Below are 26,010 nucleotides of genomic sequence, written 5' to 3'. Positions count from 1 at the left end.
CATGAATACTAAGGATAGGTTGGAAGAGTTCCGGTGAATGGTGACAGTCATGCACACATGAGTTTGAGAACATATGAGGTATGAGAGTTGTAAACATGAAAACCAATCCGATTGATCTATACAGCTCAGTTTGTCCAATAAGAATAATCGTTATTGCAGAGAGGAAGAGTAGTGTTATGGTGGTGTGCTTCGGTGAGTCGTGCTTTGCAAATAAAACGATGTACCTGGTTTTACCCTTTTCCCTGAAACACAACAATCTTACAATACAAAGATTAAATCTTAACTTTTGCAACCTAGTTGTTTGATATCTGCAAAATTGCGTTACCTTGATTCATACGTGACACAGTTAAACGGACCTAGTGTGAAAGCAAAATAAATTGCTTGGGCCTCAGCTACAAGTAGCTAGAAACGCTCATTTATGTCAGATCATTTTGATTTAGCGTCAGCGTGAAGTTCTTGACATTGTACCCTGTCGCTAAAGTTAGGGAACTCAAGTAGTCTAGCTACTACGGCGGTGTCTTGTTCAGAGTAAAATAATGTTTCATTTCATTGGGGAGTGGACTTTTGGGTTTAGCTCTACAGCGCGCCCTGGTGGTGAGCATGATGAGATCTCACCCTGAAACTGCTGAGGGAGTGGTACCTTTGGGCCTGGATTAGTTTTGTCCATTTCTAAAAGCTGCATATAATGTGGCAGCTTCAGACTCATATTGAATGTTTTATTGTGTGCATGCCATTGAATTAGGTGTCAGGATGAACTTTTTGTGGGGTTGTTTAGGTCTTTTAGTGCCTAAATCTGCACCATGGAGCAGGTGGAGAGAATCAAAGTTGTCCTGCTGGCTTGTGGTTCATTCAACCCCATTACAAATATGCACTTGAGAATGTTTGAGCTGGCTCGGGACCACCTTGAGGACACAGGTATGTGCTATGCTTTTGATATTTTAGCATGATTTAATTACATTCGCAATGCATTTGTCCTGTTTTTGAACAGGACTATAAGTTGTTTGACTGTCATAAGAAAAAGGATTCAATTGTCTTGCCACTACTAAAAGTTGCCCCAACTGCACTTTATTCACATGCAAGATCACAGATCTAAACAATACATAGACCTGTGCTTGTTTGGTTTGCTCCCATCTCAGGCAAGTACAAGGTCATACAAGGCCTAATTTCTCCTGTTGGGGATGCGTACAAGAAGAAGGGTCTGATCGAGGCCCATCACAGGGTGCATATGGCCCGGATTGCCACAGAGAACTCAGGCTGGATCCGCGTCAATGACTGGGAGAGCCAGCAATCTGAGTGGGTGGAAACAGCGAAGGTTGTGAGGTGAGGCTTTCTTTTTAGCAGATGTGTCTTGTGAAATGGTGTTTCCATGCAAACAAATGGTTGCTCTGTGACTGTATGCAAGTAACACCTGCTAGCTAGCTGTGGGCACTGTCATTATTCAGTGGGTGTGTGTGGTGCCAAGAGATCGCCCATTGTTTCTGTGAGCATTTGAATGTCTGCAGAGGATATTGCTATTGTGAACAACAGGCGCGCATGCAGGTGTACGGCCGCACGCACTGTGTGTACCATCAGGCTACTCATCAACGAGAGAGATCATTTCTTGTGTGCGTATATGCTCCTAGTTGGCCTACCATAACTTCTCTGCACAGTACTCCAATAATGACAGTATGCTATTCATGGGCACCTGCAGGAATTAATGTTATGATATGATGCACGCTCATTACCTTGTCAGACCTGACGACAGACACCATTCACGGATGGGCATTACATTTTTCGAAGGGGGCACCAATTGATCACTGTTGCGGGAATTTAAATTGATCACGGTCGTTTAAGATAGGCCATTCATAGACACTGGGGTTACAACCACTGAATTCAAACAGATATGGCAAAAATGACTGAAGTGTGCCTGTAATTAGATTACTTTTAATTACAAGCATAGGCTTTGACGAAACAGTCTAATATGAAAATGTAGAGGGTTGAGGGTAGCCTAGCCTATAACCCAATGTGGTAAAATGGTAAGGCTCCTATAGCCCCGTGCAGGGATGGACAGAGAGAGCGAGAAAACTGAGATGCGCATGGAGGAAGTGGTCATGCTGTCGAGACTGGAGCTGGAAAATAATGCAAAAATAATGGAAAATATGAAACCGCAGACAAAACAGAAATTCTTGAATGACAGAAAAAATGACAGATGTACTATTCATGGATCATTTGTACATAAAAGCATACAATCCTGGCGAAAATGTCTTTTAACTTTACTTACTTTTTCACTGTGCACTGTCCTGGACCACTGAGCAAATTGTAGTAATTTGACCTGATGTCCTTAAATATCTCTAAATCTGATCTGTGACTCCATGTGTTGCAAATTTGAATAATAAGGTAACACAAAGTGACATCATCTTTTTGTCGCTGTGCCACTTTTGGATTCTTTCAGGCATCACCATTCGGAGTTAGTAGCAACACTGCAGAACAACGACGAGGTGGACACGGTGAAGTCTTTTAAAAGAAAACGTCCAGAGGAACCTGAGTGTATGGTCCAGGGCTCCTCTGGGTGTTCATCAAGAGAAGGTGCTCAAGCCCCACTGGCATAATTACTATAGCTTGTATAAGTTGTTTATGTAAGAACATTCCACTTACTGTGACTGGATGAGGCTGAGTGGAGAGCAGAAAAGCCCTCTGGGTAGACACCCCAGGGCTTTAGTGACACATTTGCTTTGTTTGTGGAATGTCTCTGTGCAGGCATGAAGCCAGTCAATAGCTCAACATTTGTCAGGTGACATTCCTCCAATCGAGTGCATTATGACAACATTCTGAACCAAACCTTTATTACCCCTACATGTGTAACCTGTCTGGTGCTATGTGAAATTAGGGCACTGAAAATGCAATGTCCTCATGATCCTACAATGGGTACAGGGCCTGTAACCATAGGGTCATTAGGACATTGCAATTTGCTACATTGCTACATCATATTGCATAACGTTCACTTAGAAGAGCATACTGTGACCCTCTAAGAAATTGACCATGTGCTATTCGCTGATTGCTTGTTTTAGTAAGAGAGGTTTAGGTGAGTAATGAGGGGCCACCATCCATCAATCCATCCATCCATAAAATGCACAATATATTATTTAGCTAGAGCCATAGAGAGAGAGAGAGAGTTGCAACCCTCTTTGATGTTGCCGCCACACGATCAAAAGTTCCAAAAAACCTGTGCTGAATGGCTGAATCACAGGAGGTTGGGATGTACTTCTGGATGCTGGAAGGTGTAATCAATTAACTCATTGACTACTGACCAAGAGATTGGCTGTAAATAGTATCAAAAGTCCCATAACGAGGAAATAGCCTGGAAAAAGCGCTGCCATTTTTTCCTATGGAGGTCTATGGGAGTGTCGCCACTCTGTTTTATCTACCGCTCTGGATTTAGCCAAACAGCGATATAACCATAGCAAGGTACATACAGTGGCTATAAAAAGCTTGTATTTCTACAAAGTTATCATGTTAATTAATTAAAAATATATAATGCAAAGCGATTGCATAAATATTCACCCCCTTCAAGCATTTAGTAGATGCACCTTTGGCCGTAATGCATGGAGCCTGTGTAGATAGGTTTCAGTTAGGCTTGCACATCTGGATACTGCCATTTTACTCCATTTTTCTTTGCAAAACTGCTCAAGCTCTGTCAGGTTGGAAGGGGCTTGGGTGTGTATATGGAAATTCTTGAAGTAGCCCTGAACTATCTGCACACACATATATTTCCTTTCAGGGACAAAAATGTCCGACCAATAGGCCGATAGTCTAGTCAAATTCTAGTTCAGGTAGGGACTCAGACATGTTTCAATGATTACCTTTAATAATCACAAATCAGCACAAAATCACACCCAGGATGACGTGACACAAATACACATAACCCAGGGTTCAGAATCGATTAAAATTTCAACTGAAAGACTTTCCCAGATTCAAAATATGTAACTCTGTGATAATGATCCCAGTCAAGCACCCAGTGAATAGCAGCACTCTTTAAAGCACACACATATGCTTCCTTTCAGGGCCAAAATGCCCGACTGATAGGGCCCAGTATTTCTGAGTACTTAACACCCAAGTAGAATAGTCAACACCTGAATAGAGCTTCAGAGAAGCCTGGTAGAGCCGTAGCGCCCAGTACATTACACCCTCAGCAACAATGCCCGTTCTGTCTATTGCATGTAGAATGACAGGGTGACTTCACAGATTTCCCCTTTGTCCAATGAGCCAATTTCACAGTGTCCAGGTGTCTGGCCTAGTTGATGTTAATGATACCTTAATTGGCAGGGTAAAACATCTACCTGTTTCTGTCTTTCCTATAGACTGAGCTGTTCCAGAGGAAGTTAGTTTACACAGTGGCGACATCTTGTGAAATAGGCTTATTAAGGACAGCAATAGTATTCTCTCAAAGAGTGCTCTATGAAATGGGCAATTAGCATTTGATCAGTTAGCAGAAAATCTGAGAAACGTTTGGTCTTAAGTCTAGATTTGAAACTGGCTACAGTTTTAGCAACTCTGATGTCATCTGAAAGTTGGTTCCAAAGCTGAACTCCATAACAACTAAAAGCTGCTTCACCATTTTTAGTTCTTACAGCAGGTTTTACTAACAAGCATTTCTTCTGAAACGTGAAGTGTGCCTTGGTGGTCTCCCCATCACTATTCTTCTTGAAGGGTCAATCAGTTTGTGGTGATGGTCTGCTTTAGGCAGATTTGCACATTTGCCATATTCCTTACATTCCTTAGTAATGGATTTACACTTTTCAACAACCTTTTTTCTCTGAGGGGGTTGGAGCTTTATTTAGTCCATTCCATGGTGGAATTATAGCCAGGAATACTGATTGACCAGTGATTGGACCTTCCAGACTCAGGTGTCTTTATATAACTATACTATACTACACTCAGGCAATCTCCATTTCACTAATTTTGAGACTACTAGCACCAATTAGCTGGAAAGCTGTTGATATATTATGTCAGTCACTGACACTGACAGTCATGAAAATATACATGTTAATTCTGAATTTGACACCAGCAAACACGTTTCCAAAATGCTGGAAAGGTTGTGTAATGATAAAGAAAACAAAATGAGGAACATTTCACAACATGACTGAGTAAAAAAAATCAGACTCCGAAGCAGAATGTCTTAAAAATGAAGATGTGTAGGTATTAATCACTCTGTGTAAACCTGTGTGGGCAAATGATGAAACCCTATAATTATAATGCTTCTTAATATGACGTTAAGTAATCTGGGATTTCATAATCTACAGTACATAATATCATTAAAATATTCAGTGAATCCAGAGAAATGTTTGCAAACAAGGAACAGAGCTAAAAAACATTATTGACTGGTATTTTGGACTTCAGATGGCACTGTATTACAACCAGACCTGTTTCTGTTAAGAAAATCATTGTATGGGGTCAGGAAAATTTCCGATAGCCATTTTCTGTTTGTTACTCAACTCACAAATGTTAGCGTAAACTTTATCGTTATATTTAGACATGATAAAGAAATAAGCCTTACCAGTGTCTTCTCTGGTCCTGAGCTCATGTAAAATGAATTGAGGTAGTTGATAAAGGTCCCGTGGTTAGACCAATCAAAACGTTAAATTATTTTTGGAAATCATGGACTCTTCTGGGCTAAAGAGGAGAGGGCTTATCCAACTATCCATTCATTCATTCAACCTTTATTTATTCCCGGAGAGTCATTGAGGGTAGCCCTCATTTTCAATGAAGCCAAGATCCAACTTATCCAACTTGTTATGATGCTCAGTTCAAAACCCAGCATATATGAAGGGGTGTGGAAGTGCATAAGTGCATATTTCAGGAAAATAATGGCATAATCAATTCTGCACATATTTAAACTGCATTTCCCCATAGAGGAAGGGTCTACGTGTTAAAATGGCCTGCCTGCAGTCCAGACCTGTCAAATTAGGTGCACCATGGAATGGGAAAACATGATTAAGAACACCCCATTCTGTTAAATGGCTGAAATCCTATAACGAGCAGGAATTGGACAACATTTCATTTCCAAAACTCTAGCAACTGGTATCCTAAGTTCCTAAACATTTAAAGAATGTCAAATGAAGAGGTGAAGCAGAAACATTCCCTTATCCCAACTTTTTTTGAAACATAGCTGGCATCAAATGTAAAGAATATATATTTTCCATAAAATGTAAAGTATTTTATTGTCCATAAAATAGGCATATTTTTCATTTTCACAACATTCCAACTTTTTCAGGTTTAGGGTTGTAGAAATGTGCTTTCTCTTTGACATTATAGAGGGAATTTTTGTAAATGAAAAACAGGAAATGTCCAAGGTGGGTGAATGCTGGCACTGTACAAGACCAACTAGTTCACATCAAATGGAAATGTATTTACTGTTTTGTCCTCAGACATGCCCCAGCTGAAGCTGCTGTGCGGGGCAGACGTGCTGGAATCTTTTGGCGTCCCCAACCTCTGGAAGCCTGAGGACATCAAGGAGATCGTGGGCCGCCACGGCCTTGTCTGCATCACGAGGGGCGGCAGCGACGCGGAGCGCTTCATCCAGCAGTCGGATGTGCTGTGGGAGAACCGCAAGAACATCTTCGTCACGCGCGAGTGGGTGACCAACGACATCTCGGCCACGCACGTTCGTCGGGCTCTGCGGCGCGGGCAGAGTGTCCGCTACCTGCTGCCGGACCCCGTGCTCTGGTACATCCAGGAGAGGGGCCTCTACAGTGCCGAGAGCGAGAAGAAGAACGCCGGAGTCACTCTCGCACCCCTGCAGAGATACAGCACTACATCATGAGAAGGGGACAGAAGATCCAGAAATACTTGACTGGAATTGAATCACAATTGCCTTGCCTTGTGAAATCTTTACTACAGAGAAAGAGTGTGTATTTACTACAGAAAATGGCTGGAAATCTTTATAAGCCTAAGGCTATAGGTCTACTGAATGATAAAAAAGCATTTTGAGAAACAAATGATTGGTGTCCTGGTCAAGTGGTTTTAATTCAGTGTTACTGTTTACAGTCAGAGAGGGTTAAAGCGGAGCGAGAGGCGCAAACGTTCGATCATTAAGCAGACCTGTTAACATTCGAACTGAACTGCTTGCCAATCTGACAGAGATCGATATTCCACTATGACGTCTTTGCAACACGCCTCTTTAAGCAGACAGGAACTGTTCGGATTTTGCTTCCATAGAGATGCATTACGTTGCTCTATCTTGTCAATAATAAAGGATCTTTGTTACAGTGCATCTAAATGTCATGGAAATGTATGGCTGAGGAATTGCCTCAGTGACTTGACTGTGACTTCTTTCTCCAGGGCAGAGGTGGACAATCCAGCTCCAGAAAGTAAAGGTCCTGCTGCCATATCTTACTAGCCTGGTCCTACCATACTTCTACCCAGGTTTGTCTGCAGAGCACAAACTTGCAAGCGTGTGTTTTTCCACTCACAGTCCCTAGATAGCCGCCATTCAACCTGGAATAAGTCAAATAACCATTCCAATGACTACGAAGCTGATCAATTAAGGAAAGTTAAGCTAAGAAAAACTTGCATAGTTCACCTTTAACACAGGTGATATCACAAATTATCTGATCTACCTAGCTGTTAATTGGGATGAGCTGGTTTACTAAATGGTTGGATCAAATACTTGGCAGGACTTGACACCTTCTGAACCCGGGATGTCCACGTCTGATCCAGGGGCAAACAATGATTCAAATAATGTGAACAACATACAAATCTTCTGATAATGATCATATTTATAATAGACCTTAAGACATTATTATCATTTACACTTGAATTTAGAACTAACTGTAGCATACAGCCCTACGAGAATGATTAGTCTGACTAGCTAAGAACTAACCAAGTCAATAACTAAAATCAATGTATGTGTGTCATTGAATGTAGAAATTCAGTGTCTTCCTTTATGCTTAATTCAGTTGAAGGAACAAGTCAGCTTTGTGCTAAATTAATTTCCCATCAACCCCAAAATTAGACAAGAGGATCATCCTTCTCATCTCTGTGTGAGCAATAACCCAGTGTAACACTTTTAGCATACAGTAGTTACACCCATTACCTTGAAACTTTCTTTTAACTCTATGTTGAGATAATCCTCTTATCTAACTCTAAGGTAGACGGCAAATAAGCTTATTTCTCAAAAAGTTTCTGTGTTGCTTTCAGTAGTGAAAGGAAGAGTCATTTAAATCCGGAAACAATTTGATCAGTGATCAGTGCACAAATATACTCTTGTCAATCAAAGTTGTGACACGAGCATGACTATCAAGTCTGATCAAGCAGATAGAATGGCTGAGAAATTGCAGAAATGTTTCTTATCTCAAGTAAATTCCGGAACATCAGTGATTACCAGTGGCGGCTGCTGGTCTTTCAAATAGGGGTATAGTTTTGTAAAATTGGTCTATTATTACATTACACTATCTCTTTTGTTGATCATATGCTTTTACTTCCTCTTCATTGTCCTATTTAAATATGATCTCTCCAGACAATGGCCCTTCATCATTGTCCCTTTGTATACATTTGATCCATTGAATTGCATAAATGCAGTTGTGTTTCTCTCAGCAAAATAATAGGTGTTTATTTGAGGGAAACTAACATAATGGTGGTAAATAAAATGAAGAGATGACATAAGAACAAACATGGGAAAAACGCTAGTAAAAAATAATGGTAGATTTCACAACAGCTTCCCTGAATGTTTGGGTGTTGTGTTGTGCTTGTATTTTTCCACACCTGTCAGTGGTGACAAGACCCATCCACCCAGATTGCTTGTTGCTGTTTCACCCGTGCTTGTTGTTGCTGACCGATTTCATTCCATTCTCATGCTTCCTTATCTACAGGAAAACACATATTTCATTCAGAGTTATACATAGCTAGGTCTGTCAGACCAAGCTGTTGGCACGTGTGCTAAAAACAAGTTATTATCACATCAACTTTTAAGTTTTGAGATTAGCTGAAAGCAAATTTGGTGGTTTTGCTTAAAAGAAGTGCAAAGTCACACTTTGGGAGTACATTTGCTTTTGCCAAATTGAATTGGTTGTGCAACATGCATTAACAAAAACATTATACTCAGGGTTTGCTTTGCGAGATTCCTATATTCCTATTCCTATGTTTCTTGACAACAGTTTATAGACTTGTCAGACAAGTTTATTTCCTGTTTGTAAAAAAAAAAGGTTCACCTGAACAGGGGCCACAGGCACCAGTGTCAATAAATCCATCCCAAAGCACCTCCCACTTACTAGGTGAGGATAAAAAGGCATTACACTGAAAGTGTGGATCAGATTCAATAACAACCTAGTGAGTGGTGGACCTTGAAGGTGGTCTCAATTACCCCTGTGCAAAACTTTTGATAAAAATGCCAGCCAGTCTTTGCGGGACCTGGGAATTGATTAGCAACGTCAACTTTGATGGATTCATGATTACAATGGGTGAGTAGTTGTCATACTTAATTTGTAAAGTGAATAATGTCACGTTGGAGCACACTTTGTTTTGTATAGGCTATAATGCAGCTTATTTACCTGATACAATAGTTTAAAATAGAATGAGCAGAAACAAATCAGTCACATTGTCTTCGGGGTAAAATCTACCAGGCAAATTGCTGCATTGGTGAAAGCAAAAATAAAAACTACTTGAAATGTTGAGTACGGTATGTAATACATTTCACAGCTTAAGTAGCTTCTTATCTCTTTCATCATAAATAGGTCTTAACGCATATTTATATTGTAGGACATTAAATTAATGTGAGTAACAGAAACAGTGTATAAATAGTCAAAATTAGCATCCAATGTTGAGTTTTTCCCTCATAAATCAGTCGTATGATGTTCTGGAACATTACAGCACGTGCAACAACTAGGCTACATTTGTTTTGTTTTTTATGATACCAATATTCTTGTTGAGTATTAGGAAATTACAACCAAATAGGGCCTGAAAGAATCCCTCAATCCATCCAAAAGTGACTTTAAAAAATCATGACCGAGATTAAGTTTCAGCTCATGTGATAGGGAAGTTTCTTGGTTTATTCATTTAGCACTTTGCAGGAACGAGGGTATGGGATTTGTGTCCTTTTGTTTGATTTTAATGGTATCTCTTCCCACAGGGATTGGCATCGCCATGCGCAAAATCGCCATGAAACTAAAACAGAGGAAAGTGATAGAGCAGGTGGGAGATGTCTACATTATCAAGACCCTCACCACCTTCAGAAGCTACACATTCTCCTTCAGAGTGGGCGAAGAATTTGAAGAATTCACCAAAGGCTTGGACAACAGACACTGCAAGGTACAATGAACATCCTCTCTATTTGTCTGGTTCTTTTTTGCACGCATGAATTAATAATATATTTGAACGTTTTTATTTGGATTAATGTACAATACCATTCAATATTCTGTTAAGAGATCATCTAAATTTCATTCAGACCAAGATAATCATGACAGTCTCTCTCTGTCCTTTGCAGTCACTGGTGACATGGCAGGGGAATAGGATGGTGTGCACTCAGGAGGGAGAGAAGAAAAACCGTGGCTGGGCACACTGGATTGAGGACGATAAATTACACCTGGTATGCACAACACTGTCTTATCTCCTTATTGCTTCCTTGTATACACATTTGTCTTCTGGTGAAAACAATACTAAAATCTCTTCCGTCTTTGCTTCTCTACTAGGAGCTGTACTGTGAGAACGAGGTCTGCAAACAAGTTTTCAAAAGGATTGCCCTTCCACTGGGGGAAGATTGATTTAAAAAAAAAAAAGAAAAAACTCTTTTTAAGTCTATTTAAATACAATGAGCTGCAGATGTAAAAAAGGTGTCAACTTAATGTTCTCCATTTCAGAGACAGGAAACACTGCCTTACTCATAAGTCACTCACAGGCACTGATCATTTAGCCTGACGACGTCTAAACTTCGGTCTGGCATCCAGGCTACTGATCATTGTGAGTGCACATACCATCGGGGTGATTTACACTCACTGACCTCAGGGGGGCAGAAAGTGCTTAATGTAGGTGCTGCTGCTGCTGTCAGCTGTGTTAGTGGAAAAACAACATCCCATCCCCTTGAGCAGATCAATCTTTGTGATAAGCTGCCTGCGCAGTCCCACTTGAGCCATAGCCAATATTTGGCCGTTTGTTTGACATTTTGTTTATGAGTTGCTGTTTGGATGATACCAATCTCTCATGTGATGTTGAACTGATTATCTTTTTTTATATATACAAAGTTATGTGACACTCCTTCCGTGGATGTAATTGTATAATAAAGTTGAATTTAATTGATCATACTTGCAGATATTTATTTTATTTTAAAAAAACGAATACTTTCTCTCTTTCTCTCTCTCTCTCTCTCTCTCTCTCTCTCTCTCTCTCTCTCTCTCTCACACACACACACACACACACAGAGTTACGATTCCCATTCTCATGCACTCACAGTTGGTTAAACATGGGTGGTGTCCAGTATATTTACCTATAACGATGGACTGAGGTAAACCCTGACAAGCAGATTGTTCATTTGTGCCAGAGAATGGCTTTATAGCCTATGCATAAGTCTTACAATTTGGCTATATTTTGGTTATTTACTGAATCTTACTGAATATTTCTTGATTTCAGTGTTTGAGAGGTAGGCTGGGTGAACCCTGCCTGAACTTCCGGGGAATTTGAATTTCGCCAGGCAGATTGAGTTTAGTATGGTGAAAACCAGACTAAGGCTATGGCCTAGTTAAATGTAATTCATCGAAACATTTAGCTGAAATGATTTCACATAATATTAAGATGGTTGATCTACACATAGTGTCATAAAAACACAGAGTGTTTGCAGAGCTGGTGAATTGTAGAATTGGTGGGTCGCTTTGCTTGAGCAAATTAATTAGGTTGTTTTGCAGTAGGGCAGGCCATGTAGGCTATAATGGTATGAAGTTACCATTCCAAACTAGAACTGGTCAGAACACATCAGGCCTGCACACAAACATATGGACAAACACACACACACACACACACACACACACACACACGCACATACACACACACACACACACACACACACACACACACACACACACACACACACACAGACTAATGAGAGGAATTGGTCAGCACAAATCTAACAAGATTATCCTTGTTTTAAGGGTATATGCTTGAGGAAAATCAAAACAGATTACAAATAGAACAACTTATATCTGTATGATTATGTGACATATAAAAGCAGTTACGTGTATGATAATGTAGCCAAATATGTAGCAATCATTTTAGGCCAACCTCTCAGATGACCTCAGTGGACTGCCGCATCTTGAAATCTGTCCCATGTCACGTGATCTGATATCCAAAATGGCCGCGATGGTGTTTTGACTGGCTTTGACGAATAATACTTTTGTGTTTGTTTCATTCTTCATAGAATTCGGTTAGGAAAGCATCTCAAGAAGGAAACTGTACATGTGTCTCTCCGTTTATTTTGAACATTATAATAAGACAATCAAGGTTTAACGTTATTGCTCTTTGTTTGACTTAGTGGACTATGCACTTTTGGCCATTATAAGATAGCTAGCTGGCAGGCTAGCAAAATTATTTAGCTAAAATTAAAAGAAAGACGATGGAAGAGCTCAGTGCCGACGAGGTAAGGTCACTCTTGTTTCTCACCTTCTCGTTCTTTTTATTTGAGAATGAGTATATTTATTTAGCCCTAATTGTGTACTTATTGCTTTCACACCGCTCTGGGTTTGATTGCATGTCATTGTCACCTTTTCCTCAGTCGAGGCATTGGTATTCCCTGTAAGCTAGTTTACTAGCATGATACAGTAGCTTTTAGCCGAAGGCTAACTAGCCGGCTATGTCAGTTAGCCAGCTAAAATGCTCAGTGTTTGGGCTCGAGGAGAAATACGAGAGTATTGATGGTAGGATTTAGGAAGTCATCGTTAGATAATGTGATGCACCATATGGCAAAATCGTGTATTAGTATAATGTCTCTTTTAAACCATCGTTAAGTTATAAATCAGATAGCTCTGTGCCTCCTAACGTTTGTCGCCCATGAATTGGTCATAGCTATCGAGCTATGCTAGTCAACGCCAAGAGACAAATAAACAAGTCGATCTTTGTTTCATTTTGGTCGGCTACGGGATAATGTATTCTTCGTGGAGTGCAATTCTCTAAAATATGACGGGCTAGTCTCAGAGCATTTCTTAGCTGCCATGTATTTTCTTTGTCACATTCGTTTAGGAACCAAAATATGTTTGCCTGTGAGCAAGCTAGGCAAGTTAGCCAGATTTCTAAGAATTGTTGTGTCGTTTGATGGGACATGTCATATCCATTCACGATTGACAAGCTATGAACTAAAGCCTATCATTGCCCAATAAACGACCTGACTGTGATTTGATCTTTACGAAAATGTAATCACGATCCCACACTCTGAAGGTGTACAAATTCTGCACGTCGCTTCAAATAGTCATCTCCCCGTGAACTAAAATACTCCGTGCATATGTAGAGACGCATTGTTTTCTCATCTGAATAAAAGCTTAAACAGAGACATTTTTTTTATTTATTCATTTTTAAAATCTGTTTTCTTACGACATATATCAATGTAAGTGGAATGTGCCTTGTTTGTAGTAGTTTTTGTAGGCCTAATTTGAGACAATCATATTTACTCTATTTGAATCGATAATCCTCCATCATGAAATGATGAGCCAATGGAGCCATTAATATTGTTTTGCTTAATGTACGTGAGATGAGTGTTATGCTTACTCTCTCACCTTTCTATTCCTATGTAAAGCTTTTTACAGAATGAAGTCTGGAGAATGTATGAGACATAGTCTCGAGAAGACTGAATGTTTCGTAGACTGACTAATGAAGGCCAAATAGCAGTTTGGTAGATTTTTTAGTAGTGAACCATAGAAAAAAATGTGTTTTCTATTGTTTTCTGCCCTAATGTTCTGATGGCCTTTTTTGTAGTTTTTCCAAGTGCTGAAGGGAGCAATGACTTCTTAGATTTTATTCTCTTACCTTGCCACATTAGTACCATGTTGTACGGGAAAAATAGGCCAATTCTATAATTGAAAACATCTTCTGGTTTGCATAAACAAAATGATCACCCTTTACCTCTCCCCCTAGCAACATCGCAAATAGGTCATGTTTTGCGCATTGATCCGGAAATGTGGCTTTGTCACTCATGGCGCTGTGGTGAAAATGGCAGCTGATGAACCTGAACTGGTCCTTGTGTGTTCTGCAGATCCGCAGGAGGCGGTTGGCGCGGCTGGCAGGGGGACAGACGTCTCAGCCCAGCACCCCTCTAAGCACGCCTCTGACGTCTCCACAGAGAGAGACCCCTCCGGGTCCCCTGCCTGGCCCCTCGGGGCCCCCGCCGCAGCCCATGCCATCTGCCCCCTCTCACACTCTGGGCCTGAACACCCAGAGCATCACCACCCCTGCCACCTCCCCGATGGGGGCCTCAGGTAAAGTGCTGCACTGGTTCACACTAGTTCTTAGATCGTGGCTGGAGTTGTTGCTTCTATCTTCTATTCAGATTTCTGAATTAGTGAACCTAGTAAACCAGTCCACAGGTGAGATTTGGCATATCTGTAGGCATATTGAATTTACTTAATAACCATGAAATACCATTAGAATATATATAAGTTATTGTGTCACGATGCCCCCCTGTTATATGATTGTGACTCTCCTAACCACATTCTCACTACGACCTGAAACCTTTTTGGTTTTGCATGCCTTTGGCATAGCTCTCAGGTTTCTTGTTTTTGTGGCCCCTTACCTGTGTTATGACAGAAAAATCCCACTCAGTGTTTTGGCCTCCTCTGTCTGTTCTCTGGTTTAATCAGGCACTATTTTTAGAAGATGTGAAGTAGCGTAATTCACATTTTCATTGTTTTTGTCTCCAGGAATTTATTGTATTTCCTCTGTATCAAATGTGATTGTCAGAGAAGTCAACCCCCCATCTAACTTTATCCTCATTTTTCCTTGTCCTGCTTTCCACATATGTGATTCACTGTCTATAAGCAAATGATCTATTCAGGTGTAATGTCTCACTACAGTGTCTCCACCTCTGTTGTGAGCAGAGATGGTGGAGAGACCCTAGGATGCTAATGAATCATGCATAAGAAACCAAAAAGCTGACACAGGGTCTCATGTCAGAGCCGCTGGCCTTGCCTGCTTCTTTGCTACAGAAGTATCGTGTTTGCATAGACGCTTACGGGACTAAATGAGCAAAGCGCGTGTGGGGAAATTCCGTGGGCAGAAGATGTTATCAGCTGTCAGCTGAAGCAGAGGTTACCTGCTGTGTCCTGCTGGTGAAGGATGATTGTGTCGTCACTCTGAAGGGAAAGTGCAGAGTCATAGCACACCTCTCTCTCTCTCTCTCTCTCTCTCTCTCACACTCTCTCTCTCCCTTTCTTTCACTCTCTCTTTCTTTCTTTCTCTCTCTCTCGCTCTCCTTTGCCGGTTCAGAGTTCAGTTTAGGTCGAGTAGATGAACTGGACCTAGTTTTTCACATGTCATGTAATGTACAATGTTGATCACACCTGTCCTAGTAAGGCATTCAGCTGAAGCTCATATTTCTGGCATAAGTTTGTTAATAGCGTGGCTCATGCCCTTTGACCTAATAGGAACTCTGTTTTATAGGTTTATTAAGACAATCTTATGAGAGTCTTTACACAGTGTTTGATAGAATGGCAGGTTATCTACAGAATAGTTCAAAACTTAACTGTGAGCTCTTTTGACTAGAGTTAGAATAACAAATAAGCTTCAGAGTGCAAAATAGCGTGTGATGCTTTCCACAGGCCTCTGAAACATCCCCTGGTGCAGGTCTGCCAGTTCTTTTAGGCCATTAGCTTCTTTGTGTACTGTAGTTGATCTGTACAGTCCACTCTTTGCATCAGGCTTCATGACTCTGTAGTTCTAAAAAAAAAAAAAGAACAAGCGTCAATGACCGCACGTCTCTAGAATCTACACGAGGACAATAGAGCCCTGGTCTGTGTTTTTTTTATTGCTCTGTGAACTGCACTCATAGAAGAGCTCAAGAGATTTCTAGAAAACGCTGGGTTATATGTGCAGGGGGGGTTATATGCTGGGGCAGTAGGAACAATTGAATGCTATTGTGGAAAAGGATTTAACATTTTCCAGAACAGATGATCAGAGAGTAGAAGCAGGAGTAGGCAAGCAAGGAAAGCCAGAGTGCTTAATGTTTAGAAATACGTTGACTAATAAACAAATGGTGATGGCACAGCTGCAAAGCCAGTCAATGGTTTTTGGGATGTTGCTGTTGGATAGAAAGCCATTCACTCAAAACAGCTAAAAATACACTTAGGATCGATTGGGGCTACTTAGCCGTTAGATGCATTTAGATGCCCTTGTTTCTCTGGGAGATCAGGCCACTGTGCTCAGATGGCCTCTGGGCTTGTCAGTGTGTATTCTAGGCAAACAAGACCTGCTTTTGTTGTCTTGGAGGTTACCAGGTGGCTCGTAGAAAATCTCCCGCTCTCAAAGAATGTGTAGATAATTTCTCCGCAATTAACGCTTTTATGTAACATGGTGACTTTCTTACGTGTGATCTTGATCATGTGCCCAGATTGCTAGCTATATTTATTTATATTAGTTGGATACTTGTTGACATGAATATGTTGAGCTTGTGAGATGTTGTGACCCTGGTCTTGTGCAACTCACTTGTTTATGAAAATCCCACAACAGCATAGTGTGTTATTTGCTTCTTTTATACTCTTACAATAGTGAAAAGGTAATGAATCCTGGCTAGTGTGTAAGAGGCCTTCACTGTGTGTGTTTGTGTGTGCACGTGTGCGTGTGTGTGTGCGTGTGCATTCTCACAGGGGTGGCGTATCGTAGCCAGAGCAGCGAGGGGGTCAGCTCTCTCTCCAGCTCTCCCTCCAACAGCCTGGAAACCCAGTCACAGACCTTGTCCCGATCCCAAAGCATGGACATTGACACTGCCTCCTGTGAAAAGAGGTAAGCAGCTACAGGCCCACATGACCAGTGAGGGGCAAGGCAGGGTGAACCTCTCCACCCCCCAAACCCCCTGATATTACAATTCAAAAATGTGAAGGACATCAAGATGACGATTGAGTGCAAAAAAAAAAACACAAAAAAAGCAATAGCTAAACAAAAACATCATCCTTGGAATGCTCATGTTGTGGCAACATTTCAACATTTCATGTTGTGGCTGCATTTCAATGGTGATGGGATGAGCTCTTGGGTGAATGCACAAGACAAGTGTTTGTTTTGTAGGAGTGCTAATGTGTCCTAACTTGCCCTTTCCCTGTGCCTGTCCCTGCCTCTGCCAGCATGTCCCAGGTGGATGTGGACTCAGGAATTGAGAACATGGAGGTGGAAGACAGTGATCGCCGAGAGAAGAGGAACCTCTCTGAGAAGGTTGACACCCCTTTACTGCAGATTCACCAAAGGGCAATTTCTCAACCCTGAGTATTAAATAAACAGTGTAGGGGATGGAGTATTTTGGTCAGTCTTTGATGGCAAGTAGTAATGCGCTATTTAAAAAATAGATTGATATTTCTAAGACTGATACTGTATATCATTTTAGTTCTATTTGATTATATGACTCATACAGCTACCGGTATGCACATTTTCCCAAAATTGAGAGTGGATTGATAATGATCTGAAAGGCACATTCAGTATCAGCTACCTTTTCACACTAGTGAAACACAGCTCCATCTCACTGATCCACTGATTTTTGAATCAGTCTGTCCATACATTTAGCTTGGTATAGCAACACACTGGTGGGAGTGTCCTGAAAGACATTCAGAACGGCGGTGTGATGGCCAATATGCATGACAGACGCTTCCTATCTGAGAGAGCATGCAGGATTTATTGCATATTTGCATTATGTAATTTCCTACCGATACTGATCAAAAACACTTTGATGATATAGCGGACATGTGATTTTGTCATCTGCCTGTCGTTCCAAAGAAAATGCTAAGCTCTCTGCGCCATTATCACAAAGAAGGATAATTTAGTGAAACCCTGATGCAGGTAGTGCTGTACGCGGTGTGGTGCTTGCAGCATCGGCATGAGTCTTGCCTCACTCTCCTGCGTGTGTTGACTGTGCCTGGGCACAGCTGTTCTTATTAAAGATTGAACCAATCCGCTGTTGGCTTCTGGACACACCAGCGTAAATGTCAGCCTCATAAATTGCACCCTGTCAACACCACCCCTCCATCCATGCGCTAGAGCGTAAACAGCCACAGCCAGCGTTGTGAATCAAGCGCAATGACTAATAGAGTGTGTGTGTGTGTGTGTGTGTGTGTGTGTGTGTGTGTGTGTGTGTGTGTGTGTGCGCTTGTGCACACACCCCCCCCCCCCCCTCCACCCCCACCCTTTTCAGGAGTCCTCCTCCAACTCTGAGGTGTCGGAGGAGCAGGCCCTGCAGCTGATCTGTAAGATCCTGCGCGTGTCCTGGAAGGAGCAGGACCGCGACGTCATCTTCCTCCCAGCCCTGGCAGCGGAGTTCCAGCAGAAGAACCCAAAAGATGGTGAGCCGTGGGGGACCCGATGGGCCAATCAGAGAATCAGCTGCTCGCTTTCCACTGATTCATTTGATGCTCTTGTATGCCCATTTCAAACATCAAACCTATAATGTGAAATTTGGGGGAATGGGACTTTTGAGATGTACAAACCAGAACGGCAAGATTGTTTACAAAGATCTGAGTGGTGCTGATACGCTGGACGGTCCTGTTGGGACGCCTGTCTAGCAAGGCCGCTGGGCAGAAATTGTGATACTTTTGCGTCATAGCCTGTTTCTCTTTACCTTACCCTCCCCCAGTCTACTCGGATTTCAAAGACCTCATCGGTCAAATCCTGATGGAGGTTCTCATGATGTCCACCCAGTCGCGGGTCCACCACAACCCCTTTGCCAGCCTGACCGCCACGTCCCAGCCAATCGCCGCTGCCAAATCCCCCGACCACCACCTGACCCTGCAGCCGCCCTCCAGCCAGGGCAGCAGTCCCATGATGCCGTGCGCCGGCTCCTTCGGTGCCGGCTCTCTATCCAGGCAAGTGCAGCTCTTTAGCCTGACGGGCCCGGCCTCTCTCCTGATGGCTTCTTCCTGATGGCCATCCACATTCCTCTGTGGTCAGGTTCTCTGTGTCTGTTCTCGCCTTTCATTAGTCTTGTTGTGGATGTTTTTCACCACCATTTCTCGGCTTACTCTTACTTGTCGAACTTTAGTTAGTCTACTTTTGTGTGTGTGTGTATGTGTTTTCTGTTTTTCTTCTGCCAAATCTTTTCTTCACTGTCACTGTTTTCCAGTCTGTATGGGTGTAGTCCCCATCCTCTGGCCCTGAACCCAGCACGAATGAGCGCTCCGTCGTCCACCTCCTCCACCCCCACCACCCCTCTCTCCCCCACCGACCCGCCACCACCCCGCCCAGCAGCCCTGGGCTCCCCCACCTCCCCGCTGCCCATCTCCCAGCGCTACCGGCCCTACTCCCTCAGCTCCCCCTGGGGCTCGGCCTCCGCCGTGCCCCCCAGCCCCATCCCCATCCCCAGCCCCAGCCCCAGGTCCACGGGGCCCCCCACCCCGGGGCAGGGCCCGTCCTTCAGCCCGCTGACGGCCTCCCTCAGTTCCCCCCGCCAGCGGCAACCGGGCTCCATGCCCCTGCCCCTGCTGCCACCCAGCTCCCCCAGTGCCAGGGCCAGACGGACTGCCCTTGCTGCCAGGATGCCCTCTAGGTACCGCCTGATTTGTATGTGCCTTGTGAGGCAGTGGCAACTAAAACGGCTAATCCAGTTGATGAACAACCCCCCCCCCTCCCCTCTCCTCACCCTTTTTGGGCTTAACTGCAGAGATAGAGACTGAGTCATTTGCACGCAGTCTCTTGTGTGCACTGCACCTAATTATTAATACCCAGTGATGGTTTGGAGTGTTGATTATTTGCCTCAAAGAGGCTAGACATTCTTAATGCTTGTATACCTAACCCTTTATCCTTTTAGTTAAAGGAAGACATTGTAAGATGGCTTTTCCTTTTAAAGGTGTTTTTCACAAAGCAGGATCTCCACAGGACATTCAGTCTGGAGTTTTTGGATTCACTTAGCACAGTGATCTTACTAACGCAGAAAACTTGTTTTGTGAAATGCCCCTCAGCCATTTCCCCCAGCTAACACACTTCAGTACTAACAGAGCTGCTGTGAAAGTGCCTGTGGTGTTTGCTTAGTGCATGATTTGACTATCGTCAACAGCAGAAATAGTCAAGACTTCAGGTACATGCTTTGAAAAGCGGCCAATTTTGGAGATATTGTTTAGTGTCTAATGCTAGATTTGAAATGGATATATTATGATATTCATTTGGGAATAAATATATTTAATGTATTAAGGGCATCATCATAAGAATTAGTCCCTTCTCCTATCTCCCATCATGCCTTGCTCCCTCCCTCTACTTGCTGTTTTTCCTTTTGTCTGATTTATGGTCTCTTCTCATCTTTCTCCCGTTCTGTTCTGTTATTTTTGTCATCTGTCACTCCTGCTCTTGTCTGTCTCGTCTCTCTCCCTCTCACTCTCACTCTCTCTCGGTGATCTAGCCCCTTCTCCCTCCTCTTCTTCGCCCTCTCCGACGTGTCTCCCGACAGCAGTGATGAAGAACTGGAAGAGGAGGAGGAGGAGGATTTTTCTCGGGTGCAGTTTGGCTCCAGGTACCGGCGCGGTGCTGCCTGCTCGCGTCCGAGGGGGTCGCCCCCCTCCTGTGTGTGTGTGCCATGCATGCTTTTGCGTGCTGCCTGGCCACTAATACAGCTGCTGTCTACAGCATAGCTGGCCTCCACTATTGGGCTACTTAGATAGCGGGTGTGAAGAGTCCTTTATAACCTTAGGTCTGGGCTGTTGGTAGATTGGCCCAGTGCAGGGGTCCGTTGCCATTAATAGTTAGACGTATGCCCTGATCAGATGTATGCACTGTGATGTTGTAGTATTTGTACGTTGAGCTTGTCTGTTGCATTGGCCTTCAGAAGAGTTTGGTTGAACTTACTTTGTTTCATGTTTGAAAAGCTAGCAGCATTTTAGTTCAAGCCCCTGCATTTCAAATGGTCATGGTCAAATCAGTTTTTTTGTATGGTCTTGTATAACAAAAATCTATATAGATGTCAATTACAAAAATACAAATAAATTACATTTTTAATGAAAACGACATCTGTTGCATTACGCTTTGGACATGAACTAATATGGACTGATGTATCATGGAGAGGTGCACATAGTGAGGTGTCAGAACAGGGTTCTTCTGGACTTTGTTGGATCAGTAACACTACTAATGCAGGTCTGGTAGGCCTCTGCTGTGGAGTGAAGCATTGCAGCTCATCTTCTCTGGCCAGGCTTCCAATGTGCCTGTGAAATCCTCCACTAACCACGCATTTGTCACAAGATCTCGCCGTTCCGCAGGCGTTCTTTGTGTGTGTGTGTGTGTGTGTGTGTGTGTGTGTGTGTGTGTGTGTGTGTGTGTGTGTGTGTGTGATGTGCTGAGGCAGACCAGATTCCACTTGTAAAGCAGCTGCAGAATGCCTCGACTCCCTCAACATTTCCCCTGCATCGAAGTGGTGTGTGTGTATGTGTTGAAAACCCGTGATTGCAGTCAGGCTTTATAAGACCTCAGAGTGTAAATGAAGTCGTCTGATGGTGATCGCTGGCTGTTGTATTCAACAACAAGGCTTTGGAGGATTTGTTTACGGCACAGTGGGGAGCAGATGACATTTTCCCTTTCAGGGGGGAAATCAGAATGGCCTCTCTCTGAACCCTTGTTATTTCTCTCGTTCTCCGTCTTTCTCATTTTCTCATTCTCCCTCCCTCCCTCCCTCTCTCTCCTCTCTGTCTAGGAGGCCAAAATTCACTACTACTGCTACTGCTACTGCTGTGTGCTCCCCCCCCCCCCTCCAACGTCCCTGCTCGTTTGAGATTGTTTATTTGTTTATTGTTTGTTGTTTTGCAGCCTGGGTGCCTCAGGAGGGCCATCAGTGTCGGACTCGGGCAGTGACCGCTTCACCATTGAGGCGTGCAAGGAGACGGAGATGCTGAACTACCTCATCGAGCGCTTCGACAGTGTGGGCATGGAGGAGAGGAAGGCCCCCAAGGTACTAGCCAATGATGGCGGAGATGTGGGTTTAGGATATCATATCTCCAGTAGAGAGGGCTGTGGTGATGAACTTTATGGTGATTGGAAGAGAGCTTTGGGGAATTGATATGCAGAGATGGCTGGTTAATGTGTCTGCAATCGGCTTAAGTATGTGCTCACAGGCGTGTTAATGTTCCATTGTCTTGATAAAGTAAGCACATAACCCATGCGAGCGCAATTGAAAATAAAGTTAAAGATTAAATAGAAATCAAGGTACGGTAGCAGATGAAGGCATTTGTCTCATGACAAGGAAATGGAATGAATAAGGTGTGGTTTGAGGCTTGTTTTATCCACTCTTATCAGATTAAAAAAAACATTCTTCTGAAGGAACGACTGAAAGTGAAATTTGATCCTCTGCATATGGGCCTGTGGGTGGGAATTCCGTGTGTTTGTTTGTTTGTGCCCATGTATGTGGTGTGTGTGTGTCTGTGTGTGTGTCTGTGTGTGTGTCTGTGTGTGTGTCTGTGTGTGTATCTGTGTGTGTGTGAACCTGTTTGGCCTCATGCCCGTCTGTGTGTGTTCTCTCTCTGCCTTGTCAGATGTGCAGCCAGCCTTGTGTCAGTCAGCTGCTCAGCAACATTCGCTCCCAGTGTATTTCCCATGCTGCTTTGGTGCTGCAGGGCGCCCTCACCCAGCCCAGGTCAGTCCCCAGCTGCTCCGCCACACGGACACACATACGCCACCTGCCACCAGCAGTCAGCCCAGTGGGCCGGACACAACTCACCTGCTCTTTCCTCACCTCATCTTCTCAGTCTCTGATGGTTTTTAGTTGTGGGGGATTCATGGAGTTAGGTGTGGGTGGGGTGGGGTGAGGTGGTTATGTGGGATTTTTCAATGGCTTACATACTGTATAGACTTTGATATTCTTAACTTTTATTTGTTTAGACATAGGTACTGTAGACGTAATATTTCTATGTCTACATCTGTGTGTGTAAGAAAGTGGCTACCAGTGTGGAATTGTTTGTTTGGAATATGATTCACTTTTTAAGCCAAACTATATAAATTTGCATGTGTTCACATGGGAACTGTTTTACAAAGGAAGCCCTGACAACAGCGGTGTGTGTGTTTCCTCCGTCTAGGGCTCCGCTGCAGTCGTCGCTGTTGGTCCCTTACATGCTGTGCCGGAACCTTCCGTATGGCTTCATCCTGGAGCTCCTCCGCATGACTCACCAGGAGGAGGAGGTGTTCAAACAGGTGCGTTCTCCTCACAGCAGATTAGGGAAGGAGAGAGGCAGACAGCGAATACACTGAGTGTTTTTTTTGTTGTTGTTGTATCCCTCTTTCTTTCGTTTTCATTGCCTTCCCCCGCCTCTCTTTCCCCCTCTCTTTCTCCCTCTTATCTCTCATTCTTCCTGTCAGTTGTTTTTGCTCTAAACACGCTAGGCTACATATGCCCCCTGCTGCTTAGAACGTCTTCAGATGTGCTCATGAAAGGGCAAGCATCCCTTTTGACGTGCCAGTCAGAGAGATTTGTCTGCCTTTTCCCTTTTGCTCCGCCTCGCCTCTCTAACGGCTCCCCCGCCGCGCTCTCTTGTCATCCGTCTCTCTCCCCGCAGATCTTCGTGCCCATCCTCCAAGGGCTCGGCCTGGCGGTAAAAGAATGTTCCTTTGACAGTGACAACTTCAAGTACCCGCTGATGGTAAGTGCAACGTTTTTTTTTTTTTTCTTTTCCGCTCACTCTGAGTGAGCTGCATTGCTCTCCAGTTATAAGCCACCCACCCCTCTGCCCCTACACCCACTCCGTTTGGGTACCATGCCAACGGAGGTGCTTGTGTGCCTGGCACCGAGTGGTGCGAACGCGGTCACCTGTGAGTAAAGACTGAGAGAGAGAGTGTGTGTGTGTGGGTGAGGATAGGGTACCTGTGTGTGTGTGTGTGTGTGTGTGAGCTCTATAGAGACCTGTGAATGTGTGGGTGCTGAAGGTTGTCTCAGGAAACACGCCGACATCTCAGCGCCTGATTCAATTCCAGCGTTTGGATGCCTCAAAGTGCCACGAGGCAGCAGAACAAAGAAGAGATACATTAGAAAGATAGACTAAGATGGCTTCTATCTGCTCTCATTCATGTCCCAGAGCCCTGCTGTGAATGTCAATAAGTGGGCTTTGCAAATGAAATCTTGGGAATTAAAAAGGAGAGCAGAATCTGTCTTGTCCCTCTCTAATCTGATCTTTTGTTTTCCCCGACAGGCTTTAGCTGAGCTTTGTGAAATCAAGTTTGGCAAAACTCATCCCATGTGCAATTTGGTAAGTGCTGGCAACGCAATAAAACACACAGAGTGGAGGTAGCTGAGACTGCTCTCATCTGTGGTCATCATTTTGGGTTGAGATGATCGTGCACTGATGAATCTTAACATTACTGTCTCTGTGTGTGTGTGTGTGTGTGTGTCACACAGATCACCACTCTACCACTGTGGTGTCCGGAGCCGTTGAGTCCGGCCGGGGGTCGAGAGGTCCAGAGACTCTCCTTCCTTGGAACATTCTTCAGCCTGTCTGTGTTTGCAGAGGATGACGTGAGTTGCTCTTACCCTACCTCTCTCATTTTAAAGCACAACTTCCATCTTATTCCGGTCGCCGCCATCTTGCTGGGTGAAGTCCATGTCATACAAGTCAAGTACCAAACGCCACACAAACTACGGTCAGTGGACGTGAAAGAAGTTTGATAATTGACTTGTACTGACTGTCTTCTCACAAGATGGCAGTGAACAGAGTAATAGTAAGTTAATGCACTGACTGCACAAACTGTCCTTTTTATACCTTTCTGCACACTTGAAGTTCTAGAGTAGTACACCGCACTCTCAAACACCAAGGTGCCAGAAAAACGTCTGCAACATATCTAGGAAAACAAATCTCTGCACACTTGGATCCATGCAAAAAATGTGTATTTTACTACCAAGCTTTTGGTCCTTATACTGTACCTTCATCAGGGCATTGCACACCACATACAAAGCAGTTAATTTACTAGTCTATCAAGGGTTCAATCAGTGTAATCAACAAAGGAGATTAGGTATTAAGGCCTATTCGGACGGGATTAGTTTTATGGGGTGACATCAGGTAAAGTAATAATTACCAGGTAATGTAGTCCCGTCCGGACGCGCCATGTCAGTAAACATAACGGAGTATGTCGGTGACATTTACAGACACTTTTACCTTCCGTAAAACGGTCCGGAGAAATTACCTTAGGTAATATTAATCCCGTGCGAACGCGACCCTCTGTAAAGATGTCTGTAATATTTCGTCACATCCTGATTGGAAAACAATTCCACCATAGTCTGAATGAAAACATGACATGCTGTGTAGCTCCTAATAGGACGTTAGCTAGTTTGCCTATTAGCTTTATATTGTTAGCCATTTCAAACTACTTATGGCATAACATAAAGCTAACGTTTGCTAGTTTAACCAACTTGTAGTCTTTCAAATCTGAAAATGCCGCACGTACCTGACGCAAAGTATCACGTGCACAGCGACGAAGATGTGACGGCAGAACGTAAACGTAGTTACTCCTCCCATGTCAAGTAAAATGACAGAGATGTCTAGTCCCATCCGAATTGGACATTTATATTACAGAGGTCATATGATAAACCTGCATTACTGTACGTCCCCCCATAAAACTAATCCCGTCCGAATAGGCCTATAGACTACAAATATGTCTACTCATGACCTCTTGGGAGATGTAGTTCAGTAATCACAGACAGGTGTGTCTCCTTTGTTGATTACACTGATTGAACCCTTGATAGACTACTAAATGAACTGCTTTGTATGTGGTGTGCAATGCCCTGATGAAGGTCTAATGCTGCATTCCAGACCTCATCTAAACGAGTGGGAGGTGGGACCTACCCTACCTGAAAGGTTCTACCTCCCACTTCAAAGCGTTCCAAGCATTTTGGAGTGGGAGGTTTAGAAAACATGG

At 43.3% G+C, this 26,010-nt stretch overlaps 2 protein-coding genes across 3 annotated transcripts in view; both read left to right on the top strand.

Annotated features, from left to right (window-relative positions):
* The first annotated feature begins 138 nt into the window (after nt 1-138).
* Nucleotides 139-11,266, top strand: nmnat1 (nicotinamide nucleotide adenylyltransferase 1). Its single transcript, XM_062542047.1, has 9 exons — nt 139-192; nt 776-915; nt 1,137-1,320; nt 2,432-2,565; nt 6,405-6,797; nt 9,309-9,434; nt 10,103-10,281; nt 10,457-10,558; nt 10,662-11,266. Exons 2-9 carry the CDS (start codon nt 801-803, stop codon nt 10,731-10,733), a joined length of 1,305 nt encoding a protein of 434 aa, XP_062398031.1. The 5' UTR covers nt 139-192; nt 776-800; the 3' UTR covers nt 10,734-11,266.
* A 1,037-nt stretch (nt 11,267-12,303) lies between these two features.
* The window catches only part of ube4b (ubiquitination factor E4B, UFD2 homolog (S. cerevisiae)), a 34,157-nt gene continuing 20,450 nt past the window's right edge, over nt 12,304-26,010 (top strand). Inside the window, exons 1-14 of one of the 2 annotated variants that reach the window (XM_062541720.1) lie at nt 12,304-12,595; nt 14,201-14,423; nt 16,806-16,941; nt 17,277-17,364; nt 18,335-18,482; nt 18,773-19,001; nt 19,259-19,681; nt 20,528-20,638; nt 21,922-22,063; nt 22,644-22,744; nt 23,184-23,298; nt 23,661-23,744; nt 24,291-24,347; nt 24,497-24,613. In XM_062541720.1, coding sequence (XP_062397704.1) covers nt 12,572-12,595; nt 14,201-14,423; nt 16,806-16,941; nt 17,277-17,364; nt 18,335-18,482; nt 18,773-19,001; nt 19,259-19,681; nt 20,528-20,638; nt 21,922-22,063; nt 22,644-22,744; nt 23,184-23,298; nt 23,661-23,744; nt 24,291-24,347; nt 24,497-24,613 — 1,998 coding nt within the window. In that variant the 5' untranslated portion in view covers nt 12,304-12,571. The remainder of the gene's footprint in view (nt 12,596-14,200; nt 14,424-16,805; nt 16,942-17,276; nt 17,365-18,334; nt 18,483-18,772; nt 19,002-19,258; nt 19,682-20,527; nt 20,639-21,921; nt 22,064-22,643; nt 22,745-23,183; nt 23,299-23,660; nt 23,745-24,290; nt 24,348-24,496; nt 24,614-26,010) is intronic. The other variant, XM_062541721.1, reaches the window with a different exon arrangement.

This window comes from Sardina pilchardus, chromosome 7 (assembly GCF_963854185.1).
Source record: "Sardina pilchardus chromosome 7, fSarPil1.1, whole genome shotgun sequence".
In the NCBI taxonomy this organism is placed as follows: domain Eukaryota; kingdom Metazoa; phylum Chordata; class Actinopteri; order Clupeiformes; family Clupeidae; genus Sardina; species Sardina pilchardus.
This window is presented reverse-complemented; position numbering and strand designations above follow the sequence as displayed.

Bases quoted from the DNA above. Each gene is read 5' to 3' on its own strand.
- nmnat1 (XM_062542047.1), top strand. From the start codon at position 801: ATGGAGCAGGTGGAGAGAATCAAAGTTGTCCTGCTGGCTTGTGGTTCA. The intron at 1,321-2,431 runs GTGAGGCTTTCT...GGATTCTTTCAG, and splicing joins GAAACAGCGAAGGTTGTGAG to GCATCACCATTCGGAGTTAG. The intron at 6,798-9,308 runs GAGAAGGGGACA...CAACCTAGTGAG, and splicing joins GAGATACAGCACTACATCAT to TGGTGGACCTTGAAGGTGGT.